Source organism: Orcinus orca, chromosome 10, assembly GCF_937001465.1.
Source record: "Orcinus orca chromosome 10, mOrcOrc1.1, whole genome shotgun sequence".
NCBI classification, from domain to species: Eukaryota; Metazoa; Chordata; class Mammalia; order Artiodactyla; family Delphinidae; genus Orcinus; species Orcinus orca.
The window spans coordinates 40,259,060-40,277,166 of record NC_064568.1 but is presented as its reverse complement, the minus strand read 5'-3'; the positions used below and the strand labels follow the sequence as shown (position 1 = coordinate 40,277,166).

The window sequence follows — 18,107 nt, the reverse complement described above, 5'->3', positions numbered from 1 at the left end:
CCCCGTACTCACCCCAACACAGTTCTTATCACTGATGGTGAACCTGTCCATTTCTGTCTCTGTAACAATGATGATGGTTTCTAACTCTCACTGAGTACCTACTGTGTGCCTGGTGCCTTCCATCTTTTTTCTCATTTAAGCCTCACCACAGGGACTTCCCCTGGTTGTCCAGTGGGTAAGACTCTGCGCTCCCAATGCAGGGGGCCTGGGTTTGTTCCTTGGTTGGGGAACTAGATCCCACGTGCGTGCCACAACTAAGAAGACAACATGCTGCAACTAAGAAGCCCGCATGCCACAATGACGATCCCATGTGCTGCAACTAAGACCCGGTACAGCCAAAATAAATAAATAAATAAATATTTTTTTAAAAAAAGACTCACCACAACCCAACAAGGTATGCAGAAGCTATATCCCCTCTAGCCCCCAAGAAAGGGACAGAACCAGTATGTGAACACAGGCAGTCTGGCCCCAGAGTCCACCCTCTTAACATCACACTATACTCTTGTATTACATTTCCGTTTTGTTTAAAAATTTAAACAATCATAAATTCCTTTTGATAGAAGTACAAGAAAAACACCAAGGAAAAGATTCTACAAAAATGCAAAATGCAAGGTTTCTTTTTTTTAAAGTTTTTATTGGAGTATAACTGCTTTACAATGTTGTGTTAGTTTCTACTGTACTACAAAGTGAAATCAGCTATATGTATGCATATATCCCCTGTTTTGGATTTCCTTCCCATTTAGGTCACCACAGTGCATTAAGTAGAGTTCCCTGTGCTATACAGTAGGTTCTCATTAGTTATCTATTTTATACATAGTATCAACAGTGTATATGTGTCAATCCCAATCTCCCAATTCCTCCCACCCCATCCCTTTCCCCCTTGGTATCCATACATTTGTTCTCTACATCTGTATCTCTATTTCTGCTTTGCAAGTAAGATCATCTATACCATTTTTCTAGATTCTACATATATGTGTTAATATACGATATTTGTTTTTCTTTTTCTGACTTACTTCACTCTGTATGACACTCTCTAGGTCCATCCATGTCTCTACAAATGACCCAATTTTGTTCCTTTTTATGGCTGAGTAATATTCCATTGTATATATGTACCACATCTTCTTTATCCATTCCTCTTTTTTTTTTTTTTTTTTTTGGCGGTACGTGGGCCTCTCACCGTTGTGGCCTCTCCCGTTGCCGAGTACAGGCTCCGGACGCGCAGCCTCAGCGGCCACGGCTCACGGGCCCAGCCGCTCCATGGCATGTGGGACCTTCCCGGACCGGGGCACGAACCCGTGTCCCCTGCATCGGCAGGCGGACTCCCAACCACTGCGCCACCAGGGAAGCCCTATCCGTTCCTCTTTTGATGGATATTTAGGTTGCTTCCATGACCTGGCTATTGTAAATAGTGCTGCTATGAACATTGGGGGTGCATGTGTCTTTCTGAATTATGGTTTTCTCTGGGTATATGCCCAGTAGTGGGATTGCTGGGTCGTATGGTAGTTCTATTTTTAGTTTAAGGAAACTCCATACTGTTTTCCATAGTAGCTGTATCAATTTACATTCTCACCATATGTGGAAATTCTTAATAAATCTATGTTTCAACTTGTGTTTTGTAAATGAAGTCCATCACAATGGAGCATGTGCTGAGGATTTGGAGTGTAGGTTCACAGGTGGTCCCTCCTCCCTGGGACAGGTGCTTGACCACCAGCTCCCCTGCTACCTTGCATCCTAGGATCTGGCCTTCCCCTCCCTGTCCAGGTATCCATTTGCTGCTGCCCCCTGCAGGCGCCTGACCAAAACATGGAGGGCTGTTCAGAAGTGCATACCCTGCTGTGTCCTGGAGCAGGGTGAGGCACTGGCCATCGCCTATCCCAGGCTGGCTGCACCACAGCAATCTGATGGGCATTTTGGCAGGAGGAAGCCTTTCATCCACTCCCATCCGAGCATATTTTAGTACCTTTAACAGTATTTTTCCCCTGCTTTCTGAAGCAGCAGCTCTGCATTTTCATGTTGCACTGGGTCCCACAAATGATGATGTTGGCTCTACATCTCCTCCCATTCTCACTCCCAGTCATCTGTGATGGGAGCTCAGGAGACACTGAAGACATACAGGAAGAGCAACCAGAAAAATGACACTCAAGAGATGGGGCACAGGACACCTCTCTGGAGACATCAGGAGTGGGACATGTTTTCTCTCTTCCCTTCTCAGGGGAGAACAATACAGGACTAGGGGTGGGGTAGTAAAAGACCATAAAGGGAAATTTCTGAGATCTCCTGATCTCTCTTCTGTTGGAGGAAATTTGAGGTTGGAGGAAATTTGGGGTGATAAAGCAGTATTTGATCTCCTACAAGCCTTTCAGAGCTTTTCCAGAGCTCGTGGGTGAGGTCAGGGGTAACTTCTGTTTGGAGGGAGGCTCTGGCTTTGGAATGCTGAACAGGACCCAGGAGCAGCTGCTGGAGCTGGGCTCCTGGGCTCCTGAGTCTAGGCTTTGGGGCAGAGGTCAGTGGTTCCCTGGGACTTGGTTATCAGCTATCCAGCCCAGCTCTCCAAAGCACAGGTGCAGACAGGGCTTCGGTTACTCAGATTTCTTTCTTGTTCATGAAAGGAATATAAATGTGTCCAGAGAGTGGCCACATAGGTACAAAAAGAGGGAGCCTGTTCTATAGTCTCCTGTGTGCCCACCCACAAAGGGGTCACGATGATCGTGGGGAAACCTGAGCTGTAGGCAGACAAGGGAGAGAGGTTGAGAGCGGAGGTCACCACAACTGCGATGTCCAGCCTCAGCCTGAAGGTGCTGCTTTCCTCCAGAGAAAATGAAGGAGGAAGGGGTCAAGTCTGCTCTCAGATACCCACACAGGCTGTAGGATTATCCTCTTTCAGGAGGTCTGGAATGGTCTCATCATGATTCCAACTTGCTCTCCAAGTTAAAATCCACCCTCTCTAACTATGACCAGCAGGTTATGGAATCACAGGTGACCTAATGACCCCTCACATTAACCTCTGACCCACACATAGGGCAATTAAGCTGGCCTGGCACCCAGACACTCTTCCTTCATTCCACGGCATACCTACCACTTCCCAGGACAGGTCCCAAGAAACAGCACCCTCTGCCTTGCTGGACTGCTGCTGAGCCACACCTCTGGTCCTGGTGGCCTAACCTCTAGGGAATGTAAACAGATACCTCTTGCCACAGTGCCTACTTGCTGCAAGTTTCATCAGATTTTCCCAGAGGAAAGAGCATTTATGGCTCCCAGGGTGATCCAGTGGGATGAACAGGTCCACAGCCCAGGCAGCTGCTAGATCCAGACAGAGGTAGCAAGAGCAGCAGTCCTTTCGGTTCAAGCTGAACAACTCTCTCATTCCAGGTACAATAAAGGTAAGCAGTTAAATGGAATCTGAGTATCTAATAAAACTACTAAAAGCTGTCTATTCATTTCTCCAAAGAAGACATACAGATGGCCAAGAAGCACATGGAAAGCTGCTCAACATCACTAATTATTAGAGAAATGCAAATCAAAACTACAATGAGGTACCATCTCAAACCAATCAGAAATGGCCATCATCAAAAAATCCACCAACAATAAATGCCAGAGAGGGTATGGAGAGAAGGGAACCCTCCTACACTCTTGGTGGGAATGTAAATGGTACAGCCACTACAGAAAACAGTACGGAGGTTCCTTAAAAAAACAAAAATAGAGTTGCCATGTGATCCAGCAATCCCACTCCTGGGCATATACCCGGAGAAAACCAAAATTCAAAAAGATATATGCACCCCTATGTTCACAGCAGCACTGTTTACAATAGCCAAGACATGGAAACAACCTAAATGTCTTGACAGATGAATGGATAAAGAAGATGTGGTAAATATATACAATGGAATACTACTCATAAAAAAAGAATAAAATAATGCCATTTGCAGCAACATGGATGGACCTAGAGATGATCATACAAAGTGAAGTCAGCAAGAGAAAGACAAATATTTATGATATCACTTATATGTGGAATCTAAAATATGACACAAATGTGACCTTATTTATGAAACAGAGACAGACTCAGACATAGAAGACAAACTTATGGTTACAAAAGGGGAAAGGGGGTCGGGGAGGGATAAATAAGGAGTTTGGGATTAGAAAATACAAACTACTATATATAAAATAGACAAAACAAGGTCCTACTCCTACTGTATAGCACAGGGAACTATATTCAATATCCTGTAATAAACCATAATGGAAAAGAATATGAAAAAGAATTTGTGTATATGTATGTATAACTGAATCACTTTGCTGTACACCAGAAACTAACACAACATTGTAAAACAACTATCCTTCAATTTAAAAAAAAATTACAGAATATGAAAAAAAAAATAACCTATTAACCACACTTTATTTTCTGCAGGCAACCTGAAGCTCTGGCAGAAGGGGAGATGCTCTGGATAGAAAAGCTTCCCATACAGAAGAGGATAGCAAGGCTTGTGCCCTGGGTCCACAATATCTGTTCTCCTGTCCATAAAGGCGCAGAATCTCTGGATTTTCTGATACAACCTTTATCATCTTTGGAGGCTGAGGGACTTCATCTAGCCTTAGAAATTTTCTCCTAAGCCAATCAGATTTTAAAAATTCCTTTACAATCACATAACAAAGATGCTGGTTTGAAAAAATAAGTACACAGCATTAAGAATGTGTGTACAGGGTGACTGTAAAGATAAGAGGAAACCATAGTGCCCTTAGAGAGTGGGACCAAAAGAGGCAGCAGGTTCAGAGGGGCGCGCCAGGGTAGTAGCCTCCCTGTGCTTTTGTTGGGAGAGCGGCGAGCTGAATGAACACAACCATAAACAGGAAAGGAGGCAAGGAAGATGCCACCTATTCTTCCTGTAGGGCTCGGCTCAGGTGTTCTCCTCCCTGGAAGCCTCCGTAACGCTGTCTCCCTTTGCACTAAGGTTAGGTCAAATCTGCTATGCACAATACCCAATGGCACTGAAGTTCTCTCTCTCAGGCCGAGACTGTGGGAGGGACTGTGTTCTGCGTCACTGGTCTGGCACAGTTCTTGGCATATATTATAGCAATCTTTATTGAGGTGGCTGTAAAACCCAATTTTATGCTCTCTCCTCAACTTCTGTCATGTAGGGCCACTGCCTCAAAAAGCTTCTCTATCCTCTGTCTAGGCAGATCCTGCCAGGCCCTGTCCCTGGCCCAGTGCAACTGAGATTCTCTTTCTGAGGCTTCTCGTTCAAGGAGCAGACTCCCTGCAATGAAAGGTATCAGCACCAAACAGTGTTGTTCATAAAGTTCATGTCACCACAGCGAAGTGGAGAAAGTACAGATTTGGATATGCCACACAGACCGGCCAGCTGCAGCACATACCACTTACTATCTCTCCACATTAGTTTCATCATCAGCAAAAGAACTATGGAATAACCACCTCCTCCAAGGATGTTAGGCGACCAAACGAAATACTGTGTGTGGAAGCACCTGACCACAAAGCCAGGGCTCAGTGAAGATTAGTTTTCCTTTCCCTCCTACCAGCCCAATCCTACCCTGAGGCTCATCCACTCCCTTCTCAGGACTGATGTTCGGCCAAGACACCTGTGGGATATAAGACAGGTGTCTGCCCAGCTTGGCTGCATTTGGGCTGTACTGCTTGTTAAATATTGTTATTATCACATTTGCCTCTTCCCCCATCCTCCATCCCATCCTAATTCACCCAGAGTCAATAAGGAGTCTTCCACGCTTGAGACCTTAGCCATCTCATAAAGTTTTCATACCAGAGGCCCCCAAGTCATAAATCCAAGGACAATCTGTTTTGGAACACTTGTGTGATATCAAATTATTCATTCAAAGATAAAGGCCAATTGCACCCAGCTACAACTGCAGCTGCTACACATAGCCTACTTTCCCTGTCCAGGAAGCTGCCTGATCCCAGCTGGCCAAATCCAATCCTCAGAAGATGAATGGCAAAGAAGAAACATCCTTCCCTTTTCCGGTAGCTAGAGCCATCTTCGTGGAAGGGGAATCACAACCACCTCCTCAACTTACACTGCCCATAGAGCAGAGGTCCCCAACCATTTTGGCACCAGGGACCAGTTTCTTGGAAGACAATTTTTCCATGGACCGGTGTGGGGGTAGGTAGGGGTGGTTCAGGCAGTAATGCGAGCGATGGCAAGCGCAGAGGAAGCTTTGCCCGCTCACCCGCCGCTCACCTCCTGCTGTGCGGCCCGGCTCCTAACAGGCCGTACTGGTCCGTGGCCCGGGGGTTGGGAACCCCTGCCACAGAGAACACAAGTTTAATTCAATGTATTCATCCATTATGTATTTACTTACCATACACATACACATATAAAGATGGTATCAACTGAGAATTTATGAAGGGGGAGCAGGACCCCACCTACCTCTAACAGAAGTCAATATGCATAATAATAACCATAAGTGTCACCACAAACTGCTGCTCTAGAAGTTAGAATAAAAGAGAAAATACTTTCAGCTGAGACGTGGTAGAACTTCAGAGAAATTTTTAAGAAGGACACACAGCCTAGTGGTTCTCAGCATGTAGTCCCCAGGCCTGGGAGCTTGTTTAGAGATGCACATTCTTGGGTTTCTCCAGATCTGATGAATGAGAAACTGGGGTAGGGCCCAGCAATCTTGTTTTACATGCCCTCCAGGTAACTCTGATGTTAGCTCAGGTTTAAGAACCACTGCCCTAGCATATAGGCCAGGCCTAGAAAAGTATGATTTTGAAAGAGACAGATGGGTCAATTAACCTATAGGAAAAAAAAAACAAGCAAATCCAAGAGCTGGGTTCTCAGAACACTCCTAATTCATCAGTTACAGGACATAGCCACAAGTGTCTAATCTTGTACAACACAAATTAACAAAGTTTAAACATCAGTACAAATACACTGAGCCAGAGTGAGAAGAGTCAGGGGGAACAGAGTGCCACAGGTGCAGGCACCAGAATCCCTTTAAAGCTGGATTTGAACCCCCGTTTCCCTACTTATTAGTTGTGTAGACCAGGCAAGCCTCTAATCCTCCATCCCACACTGGTTAAATGGAAATATAACTGGATCACTTCCCAAGGTTTTTATGAGGGTTAACGAGACATTTAATTATATACCTGAAGCACCAACACAGCACCCAGCAGGAAATTCTCAATGAATATGCTCATCTTTCCTTGTCCTAATTAGGGAAGAACTTGGGATCATTAACAACTGAATATCGAGTTCAGTCCTGAACCATCCTTCTTCCAGCACAGCACTGAAAACATCTATAAACGTTAGATGTATAATGAATCTGGAAACCATAATTCTTTCCAGAGACAAAGATAATCAGGTAGGCTCTTTTCATGACTGTCAGTGTTTGAGAGCCAAGGGGACCATTGGATATCATCTTACATCAAGCCTCTCCTTTCACAATGTCCTCATCAGCCACACTCTTCAGGGCTCTATGGGGCCCTATGACAGAAGGACAGTCACAACAGTCCTTGGTGAGCACAACAGGCCCCAAGTATCAACCAGAGGTCAGAAGGAGGGTCCACATGAACACAAGAAAATGACTAGAGAGTAGAAAACCAAGTCTCTGGGGTTAGCCTACAAGACAGTGTCCAAGGAATTGTTCAAATGGACTTTGCCTTGCAACATTCCAAGGCTCCTGCTCTTAACCAGGTACCAAAAGGAAGCTGCCACTATTGAGAAGGAAAATTAAAATACCATGCTTTCAATTATCTTGCAGTTTCTTAGAAACATCTAAACATTATTTTGAGACAGATTACCAGCAATGTGAACAAATCTGGTGAGTCACCAAGTCAGGGCCAGCCTGGACTGTTTTACTGTCGTGGCTAAACACCCCAGGACTAGAGTTTTCCACTCAACAGATCCAATGAGCCTCAAGTTCCACTGTGTAAAAAGCACACAGTCCAAGGGCTACTGAACAGTCAGGGTTAGGAAATCTATTGTGCCAAGGCACTGGCCCACCATATCCAGGGCAACTTGGAAACATACCAGCAGGCTAAGATGCAGAGCCCCGTGAAGAGAATGATGGGGATGGGGTAGGACGCACAGAACAGCCCATGGTTGTAGAAGGCCTGAGATATCTTCTCACGCAGCCTTTCAGTCAGGGTCATCCTCAGCTGAAGTCACCTTGCTGCCATCCCGGAAAGTGACCATGGATCAGCCTGGCACACGTTGGGCAGCACTGACAATGGACACCATCTGCAGGCAGGCACCTGGCAAGAAGGGAGAAAAGCCAATTAACAAAGAGTACTTGGCTCTCAACACTAGGGCTGCTGGGGGAGGTGGCAGGGACGTGGACAGGGAATCAGGAGGCCTACATGCAAGATCTGGAGACATCAATCCCAAAACACACACACACACACACACACACACACACACACACATCAATCCCAAAACACACACACACACACACACACACACACACACACACACACACACACACACACACACACACAGTCTTGGTCGGCTCCTAGTGACTGTGGGTAGTGTCTAAGTAAGTCTAACCAAAGAAACAAAAAAACTGCCTCTCTAGCTCTGGTAATAAACTCTCAATCCTCTTCCATATTAGGCACTTCTAAAAGGCCACTCCCTAGAGAGGGCATTTTTCTCACACGTGGCACAGGAAAGTACTCCTGTGTAACAGACAGCACCTTCAGTTGCTCTTGGCCAAATGGACATTCTGGAAACCCTCCCCCCCATTCTCTGTGCACAGGCCAGACCGAGAGAAATCCTTGGGAAACCTTTATACAAGGTCTGATCCCACAAAAAACACATTCTTACACAAACAGTGATTCACTGATAAATAAAGTCCAGTGGGGTCAGCTCTCAACACAAAAACACCAAAAAGCCTAGGCCCCTGACATAAAACAAAATTCACTGTGACAGTGGTATTGGGTAGATGTCTCTGCTCCTGGTCCCCCAGTTGTTCCTGGGAGGGTGAGGGCAAAGGGCCCCTCCTACTTCTGCCTGCCCAGCAGCTGTCTCCTCCTTGGAGTAACAGCAGTCCGGTGTGGCTCTGAGAACCACCTTTCTCCACAGGATTTGGCCTGGACATAACGGCCAGTTAAGGTGCCCCTCCCTGACCCCCGCCAGGCTGGTTAGGCCTCTCTCCCTGGCCTTTGACTTCTGAGCAGAAAGAATCAAAACTGGATTCGAGGGCTTCCCTGGTGGCGCAGCGGTTGAGAGTCCACCTGCTGATGCAGGGGACACGGGTTCGTGCCCCGGTCTGGGAAGATCCCACATGCCGTGGAGTGACTGGGCCCGTGAGCCATGGCCGCTGAGCCTGCGCGTCCGGAGCCTGCGCGTCCGGAGCCTGTGCTCCGCAACGGAAGAGGCCCGCGTACTGCAAAAACAAAACAAAACAAAACAAAACAAAACTGGATTCGGTGGTGTTTATTCTTCCCCAAGAGGTTCCTGCTCCCCAGATCACGGGCTGCTCTGGCTCCAGCCCTTTCTGAAGACGAGCTCATCAGCTCTTCTTTCCAGTCTGTGAGCCACCCCATATCCTTCCAATAAATACTCTTTTGCTTGTGTAAGCCAGTTAATTTCTGTTGCTTCCAAGTAGAGAAACTTAAACCAATAAAATCAGAATAGAAAACTCTAGCAGAAGGGCCCAGGAATCTAGAATTCCTTTCCTTACTGAGCTCGCTGATGAAATTCAAGTTTAAATCCACTTCTCCTGTTCCATGTTGCTGTTTTCTTTCGTCTGTGCTACAGGGAAGCTGCCCAGACATGTATCTTGGCTTGATTCAGCTCACGGATGAAAACCCAGGCCAAGGAGATGATTCCTCAGAAGTGTGAGACCAGAAGGGAGAAGCAAAAGGAGTCACACCACAGCCAATTCACAAGAAGGAATGGCTACCACTCCATCCACCTTCCTGGAAGCACAAGTCTCAGGCGCACATGCAATTTTCCAGTCCAAGAACCCTCTAAGGAAATAGTACAAAGAACCCGCTGTGGGTCAATTCAGAAGGCAACAAAACAGATAGAGGAATTGGCAGGTGACAGCGGCTGACCCAAGGAGCAGAGGTGCTGACAACAGCTCAACCATTCACAAGACTCACCTGGAACATAACAGCTCAAAAAGGTCTCAAGCAGTAGACCTGCAGCAGGGCACCAGCAACAGTGCTCACCACCCAGCATAAACAAGGACTCCAGGGAAGCAACGTTTCTGCTCCTGTGTCCCCAACCCTCCGTTCTACTTCAAGGGGGAAAACAAACACTAATGAGATATATGCCTGTGGAAAGACGCTGTCAAGAGGATCCCTGAAGACTGATGGCCATGAACAAGTTGTAGCTTTTCCAACCTCAGTCCTCTGCCAAGCCCCACATCTCTTCCCTTAAGTATCCCAAAACAAAGCCCTCCAGGAAATTGCGATCCTACTAATCTTAATCTCCTTCTCAGGCCTCTTCCGCACACAAATAGGTAACACAAGAAGCAGGGGGCAGGGGCGTGGGTGGGTTCTCTTATACATGGAACTACTAATATGAGAAAAAAACCCATCTCACTTCAATTCTGCAGCAAATACAAATCTTTCTGATATGACCTTATTAGTTGTTTTCAGTTTCCATTAATCCTTATTAGTTATACTAATTGCTAATTTTCACAGCACCAGGAAAACAAAATTAAAAAAAAAAAAAGAAATTCAAATTCTAGTTCATTACACAGCCCACCTACCTGAACCAAGCAAGAGGGGAATTATTCATCTTTACTTCACTGTATTCATTTTAACGCAAAGCTTTTCCAAAGCAAAATTTATCCTAAGAAACTGCCAAAATATTTTCCAGAGTGCCCATACCATTTTACATTTTCACCAGCAGCATGAGACCTCGTTTCTTAGCACCCTCACCAGCGTTTGGTATTGTCACTACTCTTTATTTTACCTGTACTAATAAGAGTGTATTAGTATCTTATTGGATCTTAATTTGCATTTCCCTAATGGCTAGTGACACTGAACCTGTGCATGTGTGCATGTGTCTGTGTATTCCTTAAGACATTATATATATGAGATCATGTAATTTGCAAATAGAGATAGTTTAACTTCTTTTCCAATCTGGATGCCTTTTGTTTTTCTTGTATAATTGTTGTGGCTAGAACTTCTGGTACAATGTTGAATTGCAGTGGTGAGAATGCATTTTATTCCTGATCTTAGGAAAGGAGCATTCAGTCTTTCACCTTAAGTATGGTATTATATGGGAGTTTTTCATATAAGCCCTTTATCAAGTTGAGGGAGTCCCCATCTATTCCTAGTTAGTTGAGTGTTTTTTTTTTAATCATGAAAGTGTATTACGCTTTGTGTCTTTTGAGATGATCATGTGGTTTTTTTTGTTTTGTTTTGTTTGTTTTGTTTTGGTACGCGGGCCTCTCACTGTTGGGGCCTCTCCCGTTGCAGAGCACAGGCTCCGGACGCACAGGCTCAGCGGCCATGGCTCACAGGCCCAGCCACTCTGCAGCATGTGGGATCTTCCCAGAGCGGAGCACGAACCCGTGTCCCCTGCATCGGCAGGTGGACTCTCAACCACTGCGCCACCAGGGAAGCCTGATCATGTGGTTTTTAATTTATCCTACTAATAAGGTGTATTACACTGACTCATTTTTTTCTCGTATTGAACCAACTTTGCATCCCTGGGTATAATCCCTTTAAATGTTGCTAGACTCCGTTTAATAATATTGAGAACTTCTGCGTCTATATTCATAAGGGATATTGGTGTGTACCTTTTTTATGTCTTTGTCTGGCTTTGGTATTAGGGTAATGCTGACTTTGTAGAATAACTTGGAAAGTGCTCCTTTGTACTTTTATAGAACAGTTCATGATAAATCTTTAAACATCTGGTAGAATTTACTAGTGAAGCCATCTGATCTTGGGATTTTTTTGTTTAATTAATTTATTTTATTTATTTATTTCTGGCTGCATTGGGTCTTCGTTGCTACGCGCCGGCTTTCTCTAGTTGCAGAGAGCGGGGAGCTACTCTTCGTTGTGGTGTGCATGCTTTTCACTGTGGTGGCTTCTCTTGTTACAGAGCACGGGCTCTAGATGTGCGGGGGCTTCAGCAGCTGTGGCAGGCGAGCTCTGTAGTTGTGGCTTGCAGGCTCTAGAGCACAGGCTCAGTAGTTATGGCACACAGGCAGCATGTGGGATCTTCCCAGACCAGGGCTCGAACCCATGTCCCCTGCATTGGCAGGTGGATTCTTAACCACTGCGCCAGCAGGGAAGTCCTTGGGTTTTTTTCTGTGTGGGAAGTTTATAAACTATTAACCTCTTTGCTTGTTACATTTATTCAGATTTTCTATTTCTTCTTGAGTAAATTTTGTTAGTTTGTGTGTTTCTAGGAATTTGCCCATTTTCACCTAGGCTATCTAATTTATTGGCATAATATTTGCTGTTCAAAGTATTATAAATCATTTTTATTTCTGAAAGCTTGGTGTTAACGTCCACACTTTCATTAATGATTCTAGCTGTTTGAGTCTCTTTTTTCTCAGTTGTTGATCTTTTAAAAGAGCAAACTCTTGCTTTTATTTACTCTATTATTTTAGTCTCTATTCATTTGTTCCCACTCTAGCCTTTATTATTTTCTTCCTTCTGTTTGCTTTGGGTTTATTTTGCTCTTCTTTTTCGTCTTGCTCTAGTTTCTTAAAGTTACTGATTTGAGCTCTTCCTTATTTTTTTAATTAATTTTATTTTTTTATACAGGTTATTAGCTACCTGTTTTATACATATTAGTGTATATACGTCAATCCCAATCTCCCAATTCATCCCACCACCACGACCACCACCCCCTGCTTTCCCCCTTGGTGTCCCTATGTTTGTTCTCTACATCTGTGTCTCTATTTCTGCCATGCAAAACGGTTCATCTGTACCATTTTTCTAGATTCCACATATATGTGTTAATATGCGATATTTGTTTTTCTCTTTACTTCCACGTCTCTACAAATGACCCAATTTCGTTCCTTTTTATGGCCGAGTAATATTCCATTGTATATATGTACCACATCTTCTTTATCCATTTGTCTGTCGATGGGCATTTAGGTTGCTTCCATGTCCTGGCTATTGTAAATAATGCTGCAATGAACACTGGAGTGCATGTGTCTTTTTGAATTATGGTTTTCTCTGCGCATACACCCAGTAGTGGGATTGCTGGGTCATATGGTGATTCTATTTTTAGTCTTTTAAGGAACCTCCATACTGTTCTCCATAGTGGCTGTATCAATTTACATTCCCACCAACAGTGCAAAAGGGTTCCCTTTTCTCCACACCCTCTCCAGCATTTGTTGTTTGTAGATTTTCTGATGATGCCCAATCTAACTGGTGTGAGGTGATATCTCATCATAGTTTTCATTTGCATTTCTCTAATAATTAGTGACGTTGAGCAGCTTTTCATGTGCTTCTTGGCCATCTGTATGTCTTCTTTGGAGAAATGCCTATTTAGGTCTTCTGCCCATTTTTGGATTGGGTTTTTTTTTAATACTGAGCTGCATGAGCTGTTTATATATTCTGGAGATTAATCCTTTGTCCGTTGATTCATTTGCAAATATTCTCTCCCATTCTGAGGGCTGTCTTTTCGTCTTGTTTGTAGTTTCCTTTGCTGTGCAAAAGCTTTTAAGTTTCATTAGTTCCCATTTGTTTATTTTTGTTTTTATTTCCATTACTCTAGGAGATGGATCAAAAAAGATCTTGTTGTGGTTTATGTCAGCGTGTTCTTCCTATGCTCTCCTCTAAGAGTTTTATAGTGTCTGGTCTTTCATTTAGGTCTTTAATCCATTTTGAGTTTATTTTTGTGCATGGTGTTAGGGAGTGTTCTAATTTCATTCTTTTAAATGCAGCTGTCCAGTTTTCCCAGCACCACTTATTGAACAGACTGTCTTTTCTCCATTGTATATCCTTGACTCCTTTGTCATGGATTAGCTGACCACTGGTGCATGGGTTTATCTCTGGGTTTTCTATCCTGTTCCATTGATCTATATTTCTGTTTTTTTGCCAGTACCATATTGTGTTGATTACTGTAGTTTTGTAGTATAGTCCGAAGTCAGGGAGTCTCATTTCTCCAGCTCTGTTTTTTTCCCTCAAGATTGCTTTGGCTGTTCTGGATCTTTTACGTCTACATACAAATTTTAAGATTTTTTGTTCTAGTTCTGTAAAAAAATGCCATTGGTAATTTGATGGGGATTGCATTGAATCTGTAGATTGCTTTGAGAAGTACAGTCATTTTCATAATATTGATTCTTCCAATCTAAGAACATGGTATATCTCTCCATCTGTATCTGTCATCTTTGATTTCTTTCATCAGTGACTTATATTTCCTGAGTACAGGTCTTTTACCTCCTTAGGTAGATTTATTCCTAGGTTTTATTCTTTTTGTTGCAATGGTGAATGAGATTGTTTCCTTAATTTCTCTTTCTGATCTTTCGTTGTTATAGGAATGCAAGAGATTTTTGCGCCTTAATTTTGTATCCTGCACCTTTACCAAATTCATTGATTAGCTCTAGAGTTTTCTAGTAGCATCTTTAGGATTATCTATGTATAGTTATCATGTCATCTGCAAACAGTGACAGTTTTACTATTTCTTTTCCAATTTGGATTCCTTTTATTTCTTTTTCTTCTCTGATTACTGTGGCTAAGACTTCCAAAACTATGTTGAATAAGAGTGGCAAGTGTGGACATCCTTGTCTTGTTCCTGATCTTAGAGGAAATGTTTTCAGTTTTTCACCACTGACAACGATGTTTGCTGTGGGTTTGTCATATATGGCCTTTATTATCTTGACGTAGGTTCCCTCTGTGCCCACTTTCTGGAGAGTTTTTATCATAAATGGGTGTTGAATTTTGTCAAAAGCCTTCTCTGCATCTATTGAGATGATCATATGTTTTTATTCTTCAGTTTTTTAATATGGTGTACCACATTAATTTGTGTATACTGAAGAATCCCTGCACCCCTGGGATAAATCCGACTTGATCATGGTGTATGATCCTTTTAATGTGTTGCTGGATTCTGTTTGATAGTATTTTGTTGAGGATTTTTGCATCTATATTCATCAGTGATATTGGTCTGTAATTTTCTTTTTTTGTAGTATCTTTGTTTGGTTTTGATATCAGGGTGATGGTGGCCTCGTAGAATGAGTTTGGGAGTGTTCCTTCCTCTGAAATTTTCTGGAAGAGTTTGAGAAGGATGGGTGTTAGCTCTTCTCTAAACGTTTGATAGAATTCACCTGTGAAGCCATCTGGTCCTGGACTTTTGTTTGTTGGAAGACATTTAATCACAGTTTCAATTTCATTACTTGTGATTGGTCTATTCATATTTTCTATTTCTTCCTGGTTCAGTCTTGGAAGGCTATATCTTTCTAAGAATTTGTCCATTTCTTCCAGGTTGTCCATTTTATTGGCATAGAGTTGCTTGTAGTAGTCTCTTAGGATGCTTTGTATTCCTGAGGTGTCCACTATAACTTCTCTTTTTTCACTTCCTATTTTATTGATTTGAGTCCTCTCTCTCATTTTCTTGATGAGTCTGGCTAAAGGTTTATCAACTTTATCTTCTCAAACAACCAGCTTTTAGTTTTATTGATCTTTGCTATTGTTTTCTTTGTTTCTACTTCATTTATTTCTGCTCTGATCTTTATGATTTCTTTCCTTCTACTAACTTTGGGTTTTGTTTGTTCTTCTTTCTCAAGTTCCTTTAAGTGTAAGGTTAGATTGTTTGAGATTTTTTTGTTTCTTGAAGTAGGATTGTATTGCTATAAACTTCCTCTTAGAACTGCTTTTGCTGCATCCCATAGGTTTTGGATCATCATGTTTTCATTGTCATTTGTCTCTAGGTATTTTTTGATTTCCTCTTTGATTTCTTCAGTGATCTCTTGGTTATTTAGTAATGTATTGTTTAACCTCTATGTGTTTGTGTTTTTTACATTTTTTTCCCTATAATTGATTTCTAACCTCATAGCATTGTGGTTGGAAAAGATGCTTAATATGATTTCAATTTTCTTAAATTTACCAAGGCTTGATTTGTGACCCAAGATGTGATCTATCCTGGAGAATGTTCCGTGTGCACTTGAGAAGAAAGTGTAATCAGTTGTTTTTGGATGAAATGTCCTATAAATATCAATTAAACCTATCTGGTCTACTGTGTCATTTAAAGCTGGTGTTTCCTTATTAATTTTCTGTCTGGATGATCTGTCCATTGGTGTAAGTGAGGTGTTAAAGTCCCCACTATTATTGTGTTACTGTCGATTTCCTCTTTTATAGCTCTTAGCATTTGCCTTATGTATTGAGGTGCTCCTATGTTGGGTGCATATATATTTATAATTGTCATATCTTCTTCTTGGATTGATCCCTTGATCACTATGTAGTGTCCTTTCTTCTCTCTTGTAACAGTCTTTATTTTAAAGTCTATTTTGGGCTTCCCTGGTGGCACAGTGGTTAAGAATCTGTCTCCCAATGCAAGGGACACAGGTTCGAGCCCTGGTCCGGGAAGATCCCACATGCCGCGGAGCAACTAAGCCTGTGCACCACAACTACTGAGACTGTGTTCTAGAGTTGTGAGCCACAACTACTGAAGCCCATGCACTTAGAGCCAGTGCTCTGAAACGAGAGAAGCCACCGTAATGAGAAGCCCTTGCATCGCAATGAAGAGTAGCGCCCGCTCACCGCAACTAGAGAAAGCCGGCGCGCAGCAAGAGCCAAAACAGCCAAAACTAAAATAAATAAATTTATTAAAAAAATAAAGTATTTTATCTGATATGAGTATCGCTACTCCAGCTTTCTTTTGATTTCCATTTGCATAGAATATCTTTTACCATCCCCTCAGTTTCAGTCTGTATGTGTCCCTAGGTCTGAAGTGGGTCTCTTGTGGACAGCATATATATGGGTCTTGTTTTTGTATCCGTTCTGCAAGCCTGTGTCTTTTGGTTGGAGCATTTAATCCATTCACATTTAAGGTAATTATCGATATGTGAAGTTCTTATGAGTTTTCTTAATTGTTTTGGGTTTGTTTTTGTAGGTCCTTTTCTTCTCTTGTGTTTCCCACTTGCAGAAGTTCCTTTAGCATTTGTTGTAGAGCTGGTTTGGTGGTGCTGATTCTCTTAGCTTTTGCTTGTCTGTAAAGCTTTTGATTTCTCCGGTGAATCTGAATGAGATCCTTGCCACATAGAGTAATCTTCATTGTAGGTGCTTCTCTTTCATCTCTTTAAATATATCAATGCCACTCCCTTTTGGCTTGTAGAGTTCTGCTGAGAAATCCGCTGCTAACCTTATGGGAGTTCCCTTGTATGTTATTTGTCATTTTCCCCTTGTTGCTTTTAATAATTTTTCTTTGTCTTTAATTTTTGTCATTTTGATTACTATGTGTCTCGGCGTGTTTCTCCTTGGGTTTATCCTGCCTGGAACTCTCTGTGCTTCCTGAACCTGGATGGCTATTTCCTTTCCCGTGTTAAGGAAGTTTTCGACTATAATCCCTTCAAATGTTTTCTTGGGTCCGTTCTCTCTCTTCTCCTTCTGGGACCTCTATAACATGAGTGTTGGTGCATTTAATGTTGTCCCAGAGGTCTCTTAGGCTGTCTTCATTTCTTTTCATTCTTTTTTATTCTGTTCCATAGCAGTGAATTCCACCATTCTGTCTTCCAGGTCACTTACCCGTTCTTCTGCCTCAGTTATTCTGTTATTTATTCCTTCTAGTGCATTTTTCATTTTAGTTATTGTATTGTTCATCTCTGTTTTTTTTTAATTCTTCTAGGTCTTTGTTAAACATTTCTTGCATCTTCTCCATCTTTGTCTCCATTCTTTTTTGGAGGTCCTGGATCATTTTCACTATCATTATTCTGAATTCTTTTTCTGGAAGATTGCCTATCTCCACTTCATTTAGTTCTTTTTCTGGGGTTTTATCTTGTTCCTTCATCTGTACATAGTCCTCTGCCTTTTCATTTTGTCTATCGTTCTGTAAATGTAGTTTTCGTACCGCAGGCTGCAGGACTGTAGTTCTTCTAGCTTCTGCTGTCCCCACTCTCTCTTTCTTCTTTCTTAATACAGGCATTTACAGCTGTAAATTTCCCTCCGAACACTACTTTAGCTGCATCCCATAGTTTCTGTATTTGTGATTTCTGTTTTCATTCACCTCAAA

At 42.6% G+C, this 18,107-nt stretch overlaps 1 protein-coding gene across 7 annotated transcripts in view; it reads right to left on the bottom strand.

Moving 5' to 3' along the window:
- The window catches only part of SCAP (SREBF chaperone), an 89,989-nt gene that overhangs the window by 30,727 nt on the left and 41,155 nt on the right, over nt 1–18,107 (bottom strand). For 6 of the 7 annotated variants that reach the window (XM_049716273.1, XM_033413063.2, XM_033413065.2 and 3 more), the window contains exon 2: nt 7,995–8,218. In XM_049716273.1, the coding sequence (XP_049572230.1) occupies nt 7,995–8,116 (122 nt within the window). In that variant the 5' untranslated portion in view covers nt 8,117–8,218. Of the gene's footprint in view, nt 1–7,994; nt 8,219–9,645; nt 11,227–18,107 lie in introns of those variants that run through there. The other variant, XM_033413062.2, reaches the window with a different exon arrangement.